The following is a 15,894-nucleotide window of genomic DNA, read 5'->3' on the forward strand; positions in this document are numbered from 1 at the left end:
AGGCGGGTACGCCGAGGTATACCAAGGGCTATTACCCGAGGGGAAGCTCATCGCGGTGAAACGCCTGACGAAAGGGACTCCGGAGGAGAGAGCTTCCGATTTCTTGTCGGAACTAGGGATCATAGCTCATGTAGATCATCCAAATACCGCTAAATTGATCGGCTGCTGCATCGAAGGCGAAATGCATCTCGTTTTCCGGCTGTCTCCCCTCGGAAGCCTCGGAAGTCTCCTCCACGGTTCGGTCCTAAAACCCTTCATCAAAACATTAGGAAAAACGTTATGATCCGATCCGAATTTCACCGATGTAATAGTTTCCGGGACCAAATTTATCGGCAGGACCTTCTAAGGATAAGCTGGATTGGAGCAGACGGGTGAAGATCGCGCTCGGGATCGCGGACGGGATTACATACCTTCACGAGAGTTGTCAGAGACGGATCATACATCGAGACATCAAAGCCGATAATATTCTCCTCGCCGAGGATTTCCAGCCTCAGGTAACACTCGCATTAACTTCACGTTGATTTGCCCCGAAAACCGTTTGATAGAACGTTTTGAGATCGAATCGGTTCGATCTTGATTTAGATATGCGATTTCGGGCTGGCGAAGTGGCTCCCCAAGCAGATGACGCACCACAATGTATCCAAATTCGAAGGCACATTCGGGTATGGCCGGACACAATAATCCAAATTCCGAATACACGACTATTACATGATCATCGATTTTGATACAAACCGGTTTTCAGCTACTTCGCACCCGAGTATTTCATGCACGGCGTCGTGGACGAGAAAACCGACGTCTTCGCGTTCGGAGTTCTTCTCTTGGAGCTCATCACCGGACGCCGAGCTCTCGACGACTCTAAGCAAAGCCTCGTTTTATGGGTGAGCAGCCTCGTCTTACCAAAACCGGTGTTTTGCCCGGTTATTGAATCGGTCTGGTTTGGTTTTGGTTACGAAACGGTTACCGTTGTTTTCGTCTTTTGGTGCGGTAGGCGAAGCCGTTGTTGGATAAGAACGAGCTGACCGAACTGGTGGATCCATCACTCGGAGGTGACTATAACCGGGACGAGCTCGACCGGTTAGCGTCTACTGCCGGTTTGTGCATCGACCATTCCCCTCTCCTTCGGCCTCGGATGAGTCAGGTATGCACGATCTCGTGACACCGATCGCAATGTGGCTGGGCTAGCTCGGTCTCGTAATTGGAAGACTCAAACTGAATTCCTGTGCCGAAATCCGGTTACACTTGCACAGATAATTGGTTTGGTTTAGTTGAACCGGTTCTTGACCGGTTTGGATTTGTTTTTCTTCAGGTGGTGGCATTACTACAAGGACAAGAATGCGGAGCCACGAGTCCGAGGGAAAGACAGAAGACGTTACAGCGAACATATTCGGAGGAACTGCTTGACGCGCAAGAACACAACGCCACTAAGTATTTGAAAGATCTCGATCGATTTCGTGAGATCGCCTTGGCCTCTTGATCCCCCAAAAAACAATATTAAAATTAAAAAAGAATTATTGTTTTTAGATTTTATTTGAAATGTAAATATCCAAAGGAAAATAGTTTTTTTTTTCTTTGTTTATACCGAATCAATCGAAGATTTACAAATACTACGAAAACAAAAAACTAAAGTTAAAAATTCAAAATAAAACTTATGTCTTTAAAGATAAAAACCCACAAAAAAAAGGAGAAAAACATTTAAAAAAAAAACCTTCTGGTGCAAAGTTTTAAGCTTTTTGATTTCGTCCGGTTTACTCTGGCTCATCTGAATCCCGGTATACTCGCTTGGTTATCTTCCAATGATTTAATTTAATCCACTCGGACCGATATCCAAACCTTCGGAAGGATACAGAGGGTTATCTTATGACACCCAACAACGGAGTCTAAACTTCCATAGGAACTCATTTAAATATATTTTAAGAAAAATATAATCGAAATCTATCCCGTTAATTACAGATCATAGTTCCATATATATAAAGATAACATTATATATATATACATACACGACCGTATCATGTAGCAACACAGACGAAGTTAATTATGCTGAAATTTCAGCAAAGTAAAACGCTAAAAGCTAAAGCCAAACATACTCCACGAAACACTGGTTTCCCCAACTTCCTTGAACGCACTCGCTCTTCTCTCCTGCTTTGCTTTCAAGAAGCCAGCGTTTGGCGGTCGCAAACGCAGTCGCCGTAAAAACACCCATCACCTAATTAAACACCGTAAGGTGTTAACCCACCATTACTACTATAACAGCTTTCCGAAACAACTAAAGAGAAATCTCAGGCTTCCCCTCCGTGGACATGGATCAAACCCGTCTGTTAGCGAAAGGTCGATGAGCGATCACTGGCGATCGGCGTTTACAAACGCGTTTATCTCATCCATGACGGTGTGGAAGTGGTTGTTATTTGGTAAGAGGTAGAAACCAATCGTCGCTCTCTCCAGATACTGAAGCTTCACTTCTTGACCTGCGTTTCTCAGCCCTCGGACATAAGCCAGTTGCCAGTCTTGGATCAGGTCCAAGCCCGCGACAACGACTAGACTCTTCGGGAATTTCATGCCCTCGAGGCTCTTGCCTCGTGGCCCGAACGGGTTGCAGGCAGGATGGTCTCTGTCTTCTCCGTCGGGAAGAAACGCTCTCCAGTACCAATCTCGGTCTCTGAGTGTCACAAAGTACTTCCCATCTAACCTTTTCTCGGACTCCGTCCTTTCATTCCCTCCAAACATAGGGTTCAACAGAATGTTACCCAAGATTTCGATCCCCGATTCTTCGGACGCCCTTAACGCAACGTTGTGAATGATGTTACCTCCAGAACTGTCGCCGGCCAAGAAAATATGAACCTTTGAGTCTTTCTTGCTCTTGAGCCATGACCTTGAATTGACCCATTGAAGAGCCGTCCAGCCGTCATCGTATGCACAAGGGTACGGATTCTCTGGCGCACGGCGATAATTTACGGATACGACAATGCAATGGCATACACCGACAAGCCTGCGGCAAAGGGTATCGTAGATAGAACTGTTCACAGAGGAATGCGTGAAGCTTCCTCCGTGGAAGAAGAGGATAACAGGTAAAATCTCGCTGTCAATGGGTTTCTCGAGATCAATCAAACTCTGCTGATGGTCTCCGTTAGCAGGCCTGTAAACCCGGCAGAGAAGACTAGTGGCTCGATCTATGACAACGTCAAACGAGAAGACGCCGTCGACCGGATTGGCGTTTGAAGGGACTTTACGGTCGAGAAACTCTGCTAGGTGACGGTCGAAGGTTCCATCAGGGCGGCGTAAGATATGGTAAGCCACCTTAAAGTTGGAGATCAGAACCCATGTATTGAGCGGAACCACTTTCTGAAGAAAAAAAAAACAGAACACGGAACCCAAAAAAAAAAATAACTCAGTTGATTCAACACTTGGCAGCCATACAAATTTACAATCCCTAGTTTTTGAGACAGGCAAATCTGACCATAAAAGCTTAACTAGTTCACTATTCAGACAGGGAACCAATTAGAGATCAACTAAAATCCAATGGACTCGAGAGCTGTGCAGAAGCAAAGAAATCAAAATCTGAAACTTACCAGAAGCCAAAACCCTAGTTAAAGGAATCAGATGGAGCCATAACAGTTTAGAGGAGAAGAATTCAGAGAGACAATAAGCGGAAACTACGCGAAAAAGCAAACGAAAACCGAAATAATAAACAAGACCCATCAAGCAACGACACGTCTCATTGCACGAAAAGCCCTAAGCTTTGATTAAAAAGCAGATATATCCAATCCAACCAAATCCAATAACGAATTCTACAGAAGTTCGTGACGGAAAATAAATCATATGAACACCATCAACAACCCAATGAAACCAAACACCGAAACAGACCCATGAACTCCAAATCAAGTCACGAAATTGACACAAAAATCTACACCAGCGAAGAAGAAATCAATCACCCAGAGAGGAAACAGGAAGAACCCAACAAAATAAAAAGGGCATCACCTTGCTCTCGCTAAGGTTAACTTGATCGCTCCCAGCCATGGAAAAGCCGCTATTTTTAACCAATCAAACAGCACAGAAACACGAAAACCCAGATCGAAATTTCCCGAAACTCCCTTCGACTGATTCGGCAACGACAACAGCACCCAAAAAAATTTCAGACGAGAAGGGCAATCTCAGATTTCTAAACGGGTCTCGATGAGGTAAATCTCTTTCTGGAAATGGAAAGATACCTCCTTTTTAAACCGCAGATAAAATGGTTTAACACCTTATCACCCCGCATAAGCAGAGGCTTAATTAATGACTGACATAATACCGCACAGTGTTGGCGGATAAGATCGTGGCGCAGGTTAGTAGGAACGTGACCGAAGCGGATAAAGTGCGCCTGCGACTCTTACGCGTCGGGGAGGGACTAGGGTGTGACGACTTTGGGCCTATAGAAAACAAAAGTGATATTTTTCATTTCCCAATAATAAGATATATATAAAAAACATTCCATATTAATTTTAATATCAAAAGTATTTGAAATTAGGGCTAACGTTGTGGTATTCGGTTTAGGTTCGGTTTATAAATAGTTTGGTTCGGTTTTTTTAGTTTTATCATAAAATTTATTCGTAATTTTAAAATTTATTATAAAAGAATTAATGATAAACTTTAAAATAAAAGCCAAATTGCCATATTGCCCTTTACATATCACGGAGAGGGGAAAACGAAATAATGTAATCCTTTGTTTTTGGCAAGTCTTCCATGATTCATGAAAAAAACCTTGCAAATCTATTATACGTGTTACAAAAAAAAAACATGTTATATATAACGTAGCGACGTATGCGGAATAATTTATTAGTTATTATAGTTTCTTGACCCCGAACATTATAAAATTAAAGTTGATTTTTATTAATTAATTAAAATAATTTAAATTAAGACGATATTTTAAATTTTTTTATGCTACCGATAAGGAAATGTTCTTTCTTCAAAAAGTTAAATCGGTATAATATATTTGTAACAGCACCATTAGGTTTATTATTATTATTATGTCGTTTTTTTGTAACGTCGGACGAGGAAGATGATAAAGACAAAAGGAACGGAACGAGCAGAGAGAGGGTTGGGTCGCGCCGCATGCACCCCCGTAAACACGTGGGGTTAAACGGGGATCCGTTCCTCACCGTTTTCTCGTATCGAAATTACTCTTCTGTCCTTTTCCCTGGTCACCACCCACACAGACGATTAAAACGTAATATATCTTTATAGATGAGGGTAAAACAGTCTATTCAGAAAGAATAAACAGAACGGACAAATAATCAAACCTCCTGTCTATCTTTTATTCTCTATCAATGTCACCATCGCTATAACCTCCAAGGGTCGGCGAGAAATCCCCCTTTTTTTTCATATAAAATGTGATGTAATAATAATACAACGAAATAAAATAAAATAAATTAAAAACTCAGATATTTATTCAATTTCAGTTTAGTTTTAATCAAGGTATTTTAAAACTTTGAAATTAATATACATCCCAAAAGAAATCCGAGAATATTTATATGTGTATCTTTTTTTGTTTAATGGGCCTTGAAGGGTTTCCGAAATTGTGAAACTCTTTTTGAGTTTTGTCATGGGTATGTCAATATGTTTTTTTTTTTCCGAATTAGATATACATAACAAAATATACGGATATGTAAATTATTGAAAAAAGTATATAAAAAATGGGGTTTTGGAAAGATTAGGGTTTTGGTTATGGAGAACAGCTTTTGGCTACCTCTTTTGTTTTTATTATTATTATTATATTATTATAATATATATTTGGGGTTCTGATTTCACCACCTCATCTGTCTCTTCCCTCTTTTATGTATTTTGTCCTCTTCTCCATTATTTTCTCGTATCTTCTTGGCCTTGGCCTTATCCTTTTCCATATCTCATACAAAAATCGTTATATTCATTTGTGTGTATATATATTAAGTCGAATATTTTAGATTTTTTTTTTTTATTTCGGATCATTTATTTTCAAATATTTTTATATTGCATGATAATTATATTCACAGTGTTTTTTATATATAGGTTATATACTTTTTTAAAAAAATTTGTTTTTAAATCATTTTTATATTCTTTCTAAAAATGAGGACGGGCGTTTCAGCTTCGGAACCGGACCGAACCGAACTAAAAAAATGGTATTTTTTTTGATTCGAAACCGTCTTTAATTCCGGTATTATTTTTAGAGAACCGAATTTTTTCGGAACCGAACCGAACTTTAAAAATACCGAAAAACCGAATATTTTTAAAGGAAATCTATCTTTTTTTTAATAAAACCCGGAACTGAACCGAACCAAACCGAGATCGAAACCGAACCGAACCGAATACAATATAAAAACCGATTAGTACCTATTTTTGTAAAACCGAAAAAAACGAACCGATCAATTCTCGTCCCGAACCCGAACCGTTTCCCAAAACGATCACCCCTACTAAAAATTATCTCTAATATATTTATAATTTCAAATATTTTTATATTGTATGATAATTATATTCACTGTATTTCTTATATATAGTTTACATATATTTTTTTTAAAAATTCGTTTTTAAATCATTTTTGTATTCTTCCAAAAATTATCTCTAATATATTTTCTATTAAATTTTATTTAAACATAATTATAAATTATTAGATTCCACTTTACCTGTACAAATCAAAATATACACAATTAATATATATTTGTGTGTGTTACATTTTAATTGTAAATTTTTGTATCGTTGACGGTTCGTCTCTTTGGGCATTAGCTTACTGAACCATTTATTTACGTAAGCCCAATAGCATAGAAAAAGCCCATAAAGCCCAAAATTGCTCAGATTTATACGACATCGTTTAATTCCAAACCTGCCATCACGGGTTCATTATACGACTATCCCAGATTCCCAACACTATTTATTTTTTCCCGCCAGGCGCGCCAAATTCGTGCCACGCTGGCAATCCTCGCCAAAGTTTTCAGGCCAATCAGCTCGCATCGCTTGCACTTATATAATGCGTACGTACGCACTTGTGGGGATTCATCAAGCGTCTCATCGTCTTCTTCTTCGTCGATTTTGTCCCCAAATCTTGGTGTAGGGATTTTCCGTCGATATTATATTGTCGAGGATTATCGAAGATGAGTTCTACTGGTGGTGCTGGATCTACTAAAGGAGGGAGAGGGAAGCCCAAATCGACGAAGTCGGTATCCAGATCGCACAAAGCGGGGCTTCAATTTCCTGTCGGAAGGATCGCGAGGTTTCTGAAGGCAGGAAAGTACGCCGAACGTGTCGGAGCCGGCGCTCCGGTTTATCTCTCCGCCGTGCTTGAGTACCTCGCTGCGGAGGTAAGAATTTTCGTTTCTTCTGATCCAGATCGTTTAATTCTCATTTGTTGTGATTTTCTCGGGGGAATTTGGAGATTTCTCTTGATTAAAACTGGAGATCCGATTGTGTATTGATTAAATTCGAGGATCCTAAGCGATTATCTGCATCTGGGGTTTGAAATGACGAATCGAGATTATTTTGTATGTCCGATACTCTTCTTCTTATACTCCGATTGTCTTCATTTGCGATTAGGTTTTGGAGCTTGCTGGTAATGCTGCTAGAGACAACAAGAAGAATAGGATTGTTCCGCGGCATATTCAGCTTGCGGTGAGGAACGACGAGGAGCTAAGCAAACTTCTTGGCAGCGTCACCATTGCTAACGGAGGTGTTTTGCCCAATATTCACCAGCATCTCTTACCCACAAAGGCTGGCAAAGGAAAAGGCGATATTGGCTCGGCTTCTCAAGAATTTTAATTTGTTCCCCTTTCGTTCGTTCTTGATGTAGCATATATATAGTTTTTGCCTTGTGGGTCATGAGAATGCGGAATTTGAACTTCGAATTCGAGTCAATTGAATCAATATTATAATTCTGCTCTTTGATCTCCTAAATTCTTGATATGGGTTTTTGATTACATGATCATAGTGCCATGGTCTTGGTTCTGATCAATCCTGTTTGAGACTTGGTTTTTTTCTGCCATTGCTTGGGTTGAAACTCGTCCCTTCAACGAGTTCTTGAACCTGAGCCGTGCGTAAGCATAAAGCACATACTTTGCATGGTCTCGGAATACTTGATGAGAGTTTTTGACGAAAATATCTGCGGAACGCTGAACGATGATGGTTTTATTATTCCTTGGAGCGGTATTTCTTATCCAAAAATGTGTGGTTGATGGTCTTTGCAGCAACTATCTCCACCGTTGGGGTTTCTGTTCTCATTTGGTGAAATTTTCATCCAATCTGCGATCTGGGTTGATGGCAGTGTTGACTTATAATCTTGCAATATCTTCATGTTCAAACTCGCAGACGTATCTCCGCAACAGTTATTACGGGAACATAGTTGCTTCATCTGAAACAGGAATCTCCAGTAGAAAAGCATTGGAGCAAGTGGATAAGGAATTGTCAAGAGGCGATGAGAGAGCCGCACTTGGTCTTGTCAAGGACCTTCAGGGCAAACCCGGTGGACTTTGCTGCTTTGGCGCTGCAAGACAAGTATGCATATTCATATCATCTTCCAGGTTTTCACTTTTCTCCATTTTTTCCTTCATGCCCGGAAGGATTCAGACACTGGTGGGAATTGAAACTCAGATCTCCGTGTTGATTTCCTAATCCTTGTTATGGAAAAGATTTGAACTTTCCTTGTCTCTTGCATAATTTCTTACCCTTAAGTTGATTATATGCATTTCCCTGCCTTTTCAGTCATAATCTTATGCCGGTTTGGATGGGTTTTAGGCTGTTTATGTCGAATCGAATCATACTATATGAGCTTGGATTTTTTTCCGTGAAACGCATTATATATGTATTCAATCTTCTGAAACCGGTTAATCTTTGATTGATGGTCGTGGAAACAAATCTTTGCAACAGAATCTCTCATCTGTTTTTTTTTTTCCTGATTTCTTGTCCTGTGGGGTTAGGTGCCTCAAAGACTCTACACATTAGATGAACTGAAACTGAATGGAATCAATACAATGTCGCTTCTCTCACCAACAGATGCAACCCTTGATTCCGTCGAAAGAAACCTGCAGATTGCTGCTGTTTCAGGAGGACTAGCCGCTTGGAAAGGCTTTGATTTAAGCCCTCAACAGATTTTGTTTCTTTCTCTTGGATCGCTGTTCCTTTGGACACTGGATTTGGTACCAACTTCCTCGAGCCACGACTGAATTCTCCATCTTTTAATCAGGTGCGCGTTCCATAATGTGCTAGCCTGATGAAACGAGCTTATTGCAGGTCTCGTTTAATGGCGGGATTGGCAGCTTGGTTCTAGACACAATTGGCCACACATTCAGCCAAAGATACCATAACAGGGTTATCCAGGTGTGACCGTCTCTTCATTTGATCCTAGTCTACTTTCTCCTGAGGCCGAAGCATTGCACTGACTTTTGGTATATAGATTGATGCATCTCTTCCTTTTGTTAATCTTAAAATGCACGTAGAGATTGAGAAACTGAGAGGTAAAAAAGGGGGTATGTTGAATCAGAAAGTAAAACCTGTTTACCCAAGAATAACCTCATATTTCATAGAGAAGGCGATCAAATGAATGTGAAGGCATAACCGGGGATCCATTATGAATCTCCTGGATAAGGCACCCAGTTTTATTTGTTGTATTCTGAAATTGCTGGAATGCAGCATGAAGCTGGTCATTTCTTGGTTGCCTACTTGGTGGGCATTCTTCCTCGTGGATACACACTCTCGAGCCTTGAAGCTTTGCAGGAAGAAGGCACTCTCAACATTCAAGCTGGCACAGCTTTCGTGGATTACGAATTCCTCGAAGAAGTACTCCATTTCCTTCCCTCTCTTTTCTTCTGTCGAAATGGCTGAAATCATCATCATCAACTCATCAGCTCGATTAATAGTTTTCTTCCAACCGCTTGATCTAAAAATTTCAGGTTAATGCGGGGAAAGTATCGGCCACTGTAAGTTTTCTTTGCTTGCTCATTACCATATCTCCTTAGGATCCCAACCCAAGAATCCATTTCTCTTGAAAAGCAGATGCTGAACAGATTCTCGTGCATAGCTCTTGCTGGTGTTGCAACTGAATATCTCTTGTATGGATACGCTGAAGGTGGCCTCGCGGATATAAACAAGGTCCCTCTCTCTCTTATTTCGCAACCCGAATCGCTGAATTTTCATGTACTTGTCCATGTTCACATTGTTTGTCTCTAATGAATGAAACAACAGTTGGATGTGTTGCTCAAGAGCTTGGGATTCACACAGAAGAAGGCGGACTCACAGGTGAGATGGTCAGTTCTAAACACCATACTGATCCTACGTCGCCACGAGATGGCTCGGTCTAAGCTTGCAGAGGCAATGTCCGAAGGCAAATCTGTCGGATCTTGCATCGGAATCATCGAAGACACCATCGATCACTCCGACATCTGAAGTTTTTCGTCCACTCTATCGTAATCCGTCGGATCTTTATGACACAAGAAAAAGGCAGAAACCTTGCATGAATCTGAATCTCATCTCACCCATTGTTTTGGACAGAGTTTGCATCACAAGAATCTGGTTAGTATCTCTACTGTTTGTTCTTCGCTGCAGACTTGTATATATATATATATATGTGTGTGTATACGTATATATACACCCATGCCCAGGGCCGTAGAAACAGAAGGGTGTTGTCTCTCTCCGTTGTAAAAAGAAACAATGAGTGACCTTTTTCCTTGTCTGTGTAATGAAGCCGCAGCCGCTCTTGTTCCTTATGGTCTGTACTCTGTAATCTCTGTATGAGAGTCGCAATGTATTTTGTTGATTTTAACTATTTTTTTGAATAATGCAAATGATGAAGGGGAAAAACTAACTTTTCCATATTAGAAAATTCTAAATTTTATAATTAAGAAGATTCACATATTAAATATTAAACTTTAACCAAATTTTCAAATTAAATACTCAACTATCTCACTTCTAAATTAAATATTACTATATTAAAATTCACAAATAAAAACTAAACTTTTCAAATTTTAACATATATCTAAGGAATAATAAAAAAAAAAACCCTTTACTTTTTTTCGTCACAGTTTAAACCCTATACTTTTTTTTACCCCAAAAAACTCTATACTTTTCAAAATTTTAAAAATTATACACATTCATGTACACATATTAATTATTATAAGCACAAAATCAATTACACATTTATTTTCTATAAAATTAATTGCATATTTATTTTATATATTTATATTTATATATATGTTTTATATATATGTATGATATATGTATTTTTTCCTAAAAATCATTATATATATAAGAAACTATTTATTATTTGTATATTGTTTTATATATAATAAACTATTTTCCAAGAATATGTTTTTTTGGACAATTGAACTCATATAAAATAATATACAAATAATAAATAGTTTCTTATATATATAATTATTTTTAGGAAAAAATATATATATCACACATATATATATAAAATATATATATACATATAAATATATAAAATAAATGTGAAATTAATTTTGTAGAAAATAAATGTGTAATTCATTTTGTGCTTATAATAATTAATATATGTATATGAATGTGTATAATTTTTAAAATTTTGAAAAGTATAGGATTTTTTGGAATAAAAAAAGTATAAGATTTAAATTGCGATGAAAAAAAGTATAAGGTTTTTTTTTAGATTATCTCTTAGATATATGTTAAAATTTGAAAAGTTTAGTTTTTATCTGTAAGTTTAAATATAGTTGAATGTTTAATTTAGAAGTGAGATAGTTGAGTATTTAATTTAGAAATTTGGTTAAAGTTCAGTATTTAATATGTGAATATCTCTTATAATAATTAGTATTATTATTTTAAAATTTTGAAAAGTATAGGATTTTTTGGAATAAAAAAAGTATAGGATTTAAATTGCGATGAAAAAAAAAAGTATAAGGTTTTTTTTAGATTATCTCTTAGATATATGTTAAAATTTGAAAAGTTTAGTTTTTATGTGTAAATTTAAATATAGTTGAATATTTAATTTAGAAGTGAGATAGTTGAGTATTTAATTTAGAAATTTGGTTAAAGTTCAATATTTAATATTTAATATGTGAATATCTTTTATAATAATTAGTATTATTATTTGTCATGTCAGTTTTGATTTTCCTTATAATTACGAAAGTTAGCGTGGTTCTTTGGCTTTAATTGATATATGTGGTTGGTTGGGAAATAAGAAATTTCAATCAAATCCCTAAATATTCCATTGGTTTGGTCGAAGAAAGTTTTTCACCGGATTAAAGCTTCCACCTTTGGTGGAAATTTTCCCAGGAAACAAGCAGAACGGTAGAAGGATTCAGAGAAAACGCGAGAAAGAAATAAACTTCTTCTTCGAAAGTTGATACCTCCATTAACCCACGGTCGTACTTCTCGTTTTCTCACTTGGGTCTAGGGAAAAACCAGAAAAAAGCTGCCCGAGTCGCAACAATGGCGGTTCAGTGGGTTCTGCTGTGTCACGGGTTGGTGACGTTAACGGTGGTCGTCTCCTTCCTTTGCGGCCGATGGCCCATCTTCAAGAACACACCAATTCAATGGATCCACCATTTCCTCACTTTCGGCGCCTACGATTACTTCCTGTACTACTCATTTCAACCTCTCTCGTCATCTTCTGTATTTCAATTTGATGCATTCGTTTGATTTGGATCGATTAGTTTTGTTTCTTCTCTTTTTCTGATTCTGGCTCTTTGGCGGATGTTCTTGCAGCCGCTTTGTCGGGGTGGTGTTTGGTTCGAAAGGTACGGAGGCGATTTTGTCGGTGGAGTATTACTGCTGTGATCGGCCTAATCCTATTCTGCAAGTGAGTAGTTCTGCGTCTTGTTTGATTTTGTGAACAGTTTGATCCACGGTTAGATAATTCCTCGAGGTCTCTTCGGTTTGCAATCCATGTTTGGAAGTAGAAATTTCATAGATACAGAAGCTTAGAAGTAGTGAATTGTAATGAAATTAGTTGGTGAGCATTTTTTGAGCAGAAGGTTTCTGATTAGAGGGCTCGTGAGTTGTGAATGTGGGCGAAGCTCAATTCTATTCTGCAAAGGTGATTCCTTCATATTCCTGATTTGGGATTCAGAGAGCCGGTGATTGGATAGAATGTTCAGGATCAGAGCATTCAATTTCATGAAAACTGTTCTATGTTAGAGGATTTGAATGTTTTATATGTAATCGGACTGGTTTCTAGTTGCTTTGGGTTAAAGGACTCTTTGGAGCTACTCCATTGGCGAAATTTGGATTTTTGATTTGTTATTTCGGATATTTCCCACAAACTGAAGTTCAAGTGACTAGTCATACACTAGAGCTGTGAGCTACGAATGAGAACATAGTTTGAGTTTTTGCATGAAAACATAGCTAATGGTCATGTCTGGTACGGAGTTCTTGTCAACTTCTGTTTCGTTGAGAGTATTTGTAAATCTTGATTTTTCGGTGTACGTGCTAGCAGGTTATAGTTTTAGTGTTTGAAAAAAATTTCATGCAGTAGAACAAGAAGTTGTTTATTCTTGCCTCTTGTGTTTCCCCATCTCCATGTTCTTACAGCTTTGTGCTAAGGTTTCAACTTGGGACCTTTCTCTCTTCAAAACAGATTTCTATAATAGTATTTTCTTTCATTGTAGATCATGTATCTCGGGATGATTGGATTAACGTACTTTGCGATTGCAAAATCTTCCTTCACCTATCTTCCTGGACACTATATCGGCGAAGTTCACAAGTAAGGCATGGTCCGGCATGTTTTTTGTTTTTCTTTATGTATATGCAGCATTTCCAATTCCTTTTAAATGTACGTACTTTCCTTCATTGTCCCCTTAATTCGTCGAATTTTATTTTGTAGGTACACAAGCTTTCTGGCTGTTATTATCGGTATCACCTTTTTCATATTGACAAGCTTTTCTGATCCAGGAACTGTGAAGCCTCGGAATGTTTCACAGTACATTTCTGCTTACCCTTATGACGATATTATATACTCGGAGAAAGAATGTTCTACGTGTAAAATCCCGAAGTGAGTACATCAAGATCCTGTAGTAAAATAGGAAAAGTGGCCCCCTTTTACGTTTATTCAATTTATGATTTTTCTACTCCTCTTTCCCGATACAGACCTGCTAGATCAAAGCATTGTAGCATCTGCAATCGCTGTGTGGCCCGGTTTGATCATCATTGCGGGTGGATGGTCTGTACAAAAAACCCGCACAGATCTTTTTTTTTTTTATCTCAAGTTCTTCTGGCCCCCTTCTTGGGTTAGGTATCGAGATTTTGCTTGACATGAAGCTTTCTCGTGATCACAGAATAACTGCATAGGAGAAAGAAATACAAGATACTTCATGGCTTTTCTTTTATGGTGAGCTTTCATTTTGAAGATATAACAAATAAGTCGTCTTTTTCTCCCCGGGATATGCCATATCATATTCTTAGGACTGATCACTTAGAACTTGTTTTATACGCCATTTTTCTGAATTGGTCGTTCTCGTATTTTCCTTCCTGTAGAATACGGATTCTTCCTCATCGTGTTTCTTTGTTTATGTTAAATGGTTCTTTAGTGATTTGTAGGCATTTCCTTCTTTGCCTGTACGGAGCAGTGGCCATTGGATTGATTCTTGCAGGGCGACTGAAAGAGCTCCGTGTTGTACATATTTTTACGGGTAATAATAGATATATACGATTATTTTTTGAGTTTTTTTTCATTTACCAAAACCTCTTCTTGTTTCCTCTGCAGTATATTACGGGATAGACGATTCTTTCCGTAGCTTAGCTCCTCTGGTTTTACAGGCGGGTGAACCTAAACCATTATCCATCTTTGCTTCATTGTTCTGTCGCATAGCAATCTTCTCAAATCCTGAAATCGTTTTCTGTGGACAGTGGCTAATGGGTTCATACAATACCCAGATACTTGTAATGGTGTTTCTCGCCATTGTTTCTCTCCTTCTTGCTGGTTTTTTCGGTTACCATGCCAATCTCTGCCTATCCAACACTACCACCAATGAGGTAAATCCGTAACCATCGTTCCTCGGGTTATGCGTTTTGGTTTCTCCCTCGCGGGTCAGAGAGAATCGTATTGTTCTGGTGAATGCAATGGTGCTATTATGACAATGTCGGTTCTCGTTCTCGCCCATTTGTTTTCATGTAGACATTCAAGTGGAACGAGTACATAAGCTGGCAGAAGAAGCTAAGCGAAGCAAAGGCGAGCGCTGCGGCCCTGAAAGGAAACATCCAGGGCTCGGCCACCGAGCCAGATCCTCCAGAGAGAAAATGCAGAAGATCTGCTGCAGTTGAAGCCATTGTCGTGCGGAATATGTACGACAGAGGAAGCTTGTCCAACGTTTCCGAGATTGTGTTTCCGTTGTCCTCAAGACCGTCTTTTCGGAAAGCAAACCCTAAATCCGATTAGTATTTTTTTCCTGACGAAAGCTTTTTGGTTATGGTCAGTTTGTTTCGTCTTCATAAGATATCATGTGATGACATTGTGTTCGGTCCAAACTTCATTTGTCAAAGCTGTCTCCCATACTCCGACCAATTGGTTTGAAACTATTTTAGCACAAAAGTTGTAACCTTTGTATCTGAATTCTAAAGATCTAACATTTGATTTCAGGAAAGACCTGTAACGGATACGATGTTTAAACAGATTATACACTGACTTGTACATCCTGTCAGGCCAAATCCTGTAAACTAGGGTTCCTGGGTTCAGAACTCAATGTCGAACCTGTGCCGACCCGAGTTCCGGATGCCTTAAATGTTCGGATGTTTACGAGTTAGCTTGCTGGTTTGGTCGAGTCCGAAGAAGGCAAATCGGGTATGGATTCTCATACTCCGACACCTTCATTCGAACCCAAACCCATCATCCTATGGATGAATACCCAACTCATGGATCGAATCGAGTATCCGATTTTCGGGATTATTTGGCCAGTATGGTTTTGTATACACATTGATACGTTATATTTCTACGGT

The 15,894-nt window shown here is 38.6% G+C and overlaps 5 protein-coding genes across 5 annotated transcripts in view; 4 read left to right on the top strand and 1 right to left on the bottom strand.

The window, feature by feature from the left end:
• Window positions 1-1,573, top strand: part of LOC104802810 (receptor-like cytosolic serine/threonine-protein kinase RBK2) — a 3,205-nt gene extending 1,632 nt beyond the window's left edge. Inside the window, exons 4-9 of the mRNA XM_010526584.2 lie at window positions 1-236; window positions 337-494; window positions 583-662; window positions 743-878; window positions 989-1,138; window positions 1,307-1,573. The exon at window positions 1-236 is cut by the window's left edge and continues 8 nt beyond it. Of these exons, the coding sequence (XP_010524886.1) occupies window positions 1-236; window positions 337-494; window positions 583-662; window positions 743-878; window positions 989-1,138; window positions 1,307-1,474 (928 nt within the window). The 3' untranslated portion in view covers window positions 1,475-1,573. The remainder of the gene's footprint in view (window positions 237-336; window positions 495-582; window positions 663-742; window positions 879-988; window positions 1,139-1,306) is intronic.
• Window positions 1,574-1,922: 349 nt separating this feature from the next.
• On the bottom strand, window positions 1,923-4,349 carry LOC104802811 (gibberellin receptor GID1A-like). Its single transcript, XM_010526586.2, has 2 exons — window positions 3,973-4,349; window positions 1,923-3,336 (listed from the first exon to the last, which is right to left on the bottom strand). Exons 1-2 carry the CDS (start codon window positions 4,009-4,011, stop codon window positions 2,338-2,340), a joined length of 1,038 nt encoding a protein of 345 aa, XP_010524888.1. The 5' UTR covers window positions 4,012-4,349; the 3' UTR covers window positions 1,923-2,337.
• A 2,643-nt stretch (window positions 4,350-6,992) lies between these two features.
• LOC104802812 (probable histone H2AXb) lies at window positions 6,993-7,871 on the top strand. Its single transcript, XM_010526587.1, has 2 exons — window positions 6,993-7,301; window positions 7,534-7,871. The coding sequence occupies exons 1-2, from the start codon at window positions 7,095-7,097 to the stop codon at window positions 7,753-7,755; spliced, it is 429 nt and encodes a 142-aa protein (XP_010524889.1). The 5' UTR covers window positions 6,993-7,094; the 3' UTR covers window positions 7,756-7,871.
• A 103-nt stretch (window positions 7,872-7,974) lies between these two features.
• LOC104802813 lies at window positions 7,975-10,753 on the top strand. Its single transcript, XM_010526588.1, has 7 exons — window positions 7,975-8,487; window positions 8,910-9,128; window positions 9,223-9,309; window positions 9,622-9,768; window positions 9,882-9,908; window positions 9,985-10,080; window positions 10,174-10,753. Exons 1-7 carry the CDS (start codon window positions 8,113-8,115, stop codon window positions 10,372-10,374), a joined length of 1,152 nt encoding a protein of 383 aa, XP_010524890.1. The 5' UTR covers window positions 7,975-8,112; the 3' UTR covers window positions 10,375-10,753.
• A 1,405-nt stretch (window positions 10,754-12,158) lies between these two features.
• On the top strand, window positions 12,159-15,572 carry LOC104802814 (probable protein S-acyltransferase 17). Its single transcript, XM_010526589.2, has 10 exons — window positions 12,159-12,542; window positions 12,670-12,763; window positions 13,572-13,666; window positions 13,787-13,954; window positions 14,050-14,122; window positions 14,238-14,290; window positions 14,500-14,591; window positions 14,666-14,718; window positions 14,809-14,934; window positions 15,077-15,572. The coding sequence occupies exons 1-10, from the start codon at window positions 12,394-12,396 to the stop codon at window positions 15,335-15,337; spliced, it is 1,164 nt and encodes a 387-aa protein (XP_010524891.1). The 5' UTR covers window positions 12,159-12,393; the 3' UTR covers window positions 15,338-15,572.
• Window positions 15,573-15,894: the final 322 nt, after the last annotated feature.

The sequence above is a fragment of the Tarenaya hassleriana genome, unplaced genomic scaffold, assembly GCF_000463585.1.
Source record: "Tarenaya hassleriana unplaced genomic scaffold, ASM46358v1 Cleome8, whole genome shotgun sequence".
NCBI lineage: Eukaryota > Viridiplantae > Streptophyta > Magnoliopsida > Brassicales > Cleomaceae > Tarenaya > Tarenaya hassleriana.

Coding starts and splice junctions, on each gene's coding strand:
- LOC104802813 (XM_010526588.1), top strand. CDS start 8,113: ATGATGGTTTTATTATTCCTTGGAGCGGTATTTCTTATCCAAAAATGT. Junction 8,488..8,909: donor GCTTTGGCGCTGCAAGACAA/GTATGCATATTC, acceptor CTGTGGGGTTAG/GTGCCTCAAAGACTCTACAC. Junction 10,081..10,173: donor GCCTCGCGGATATAAACAAG/GTCCCTCTCTCT, acceptor ATGAAACAACAG/TTGGATGTGTTGCTCAAGAG.
- LOC104802811 (XM_010526586.2), bottom strand. CDS start 4,011: ATGGCTGGGAGCGATCAAGTTAACCTTAGCGAGAGCAAG. Junction 3,337..3,972: donor TTAACCTTAGCGAGAGCAAG/GTGATGCCCTTT, acceptor TTTTTTCTTCAG/AAAGTGGTTCCGCTCAATAC.
- LOC104802814 (XM_010526589.2), top strand. CDS start 12,394: ATGGCGGTTCAGTGGGTTCTGCTGTGTCACGGGTTGGTGACGTTAACG. Junction 13,955..14,049: donor TCTACGTGTAAAATCCCGAA/GTGAGTACATCA, acceptor TTCCCGATACAG/ACCTGCTAGATCAAAGCATT. Junction 14,935..15,076: donor CCAACACTACCACCAATGAG/GTAAATCCGTAA, acceptor GTTTTCATGTAG/ACATTCAAGTGGAACGAGTA.
- LOC104802812 (XM_010526587.1), top strand. CDS start 7,095: ATGAGTTCTACTGGTGGTGCTGGATCTACTAAAGGAGGGAGAGGGAAG. Junction 7,302..7,533: donor TTGAGTACCTCGCTGCGGAG/GTAAGAATTTTC, acceptor ATTTGCGATTAG/GTTTTGGAGCTTGCTGGTAA.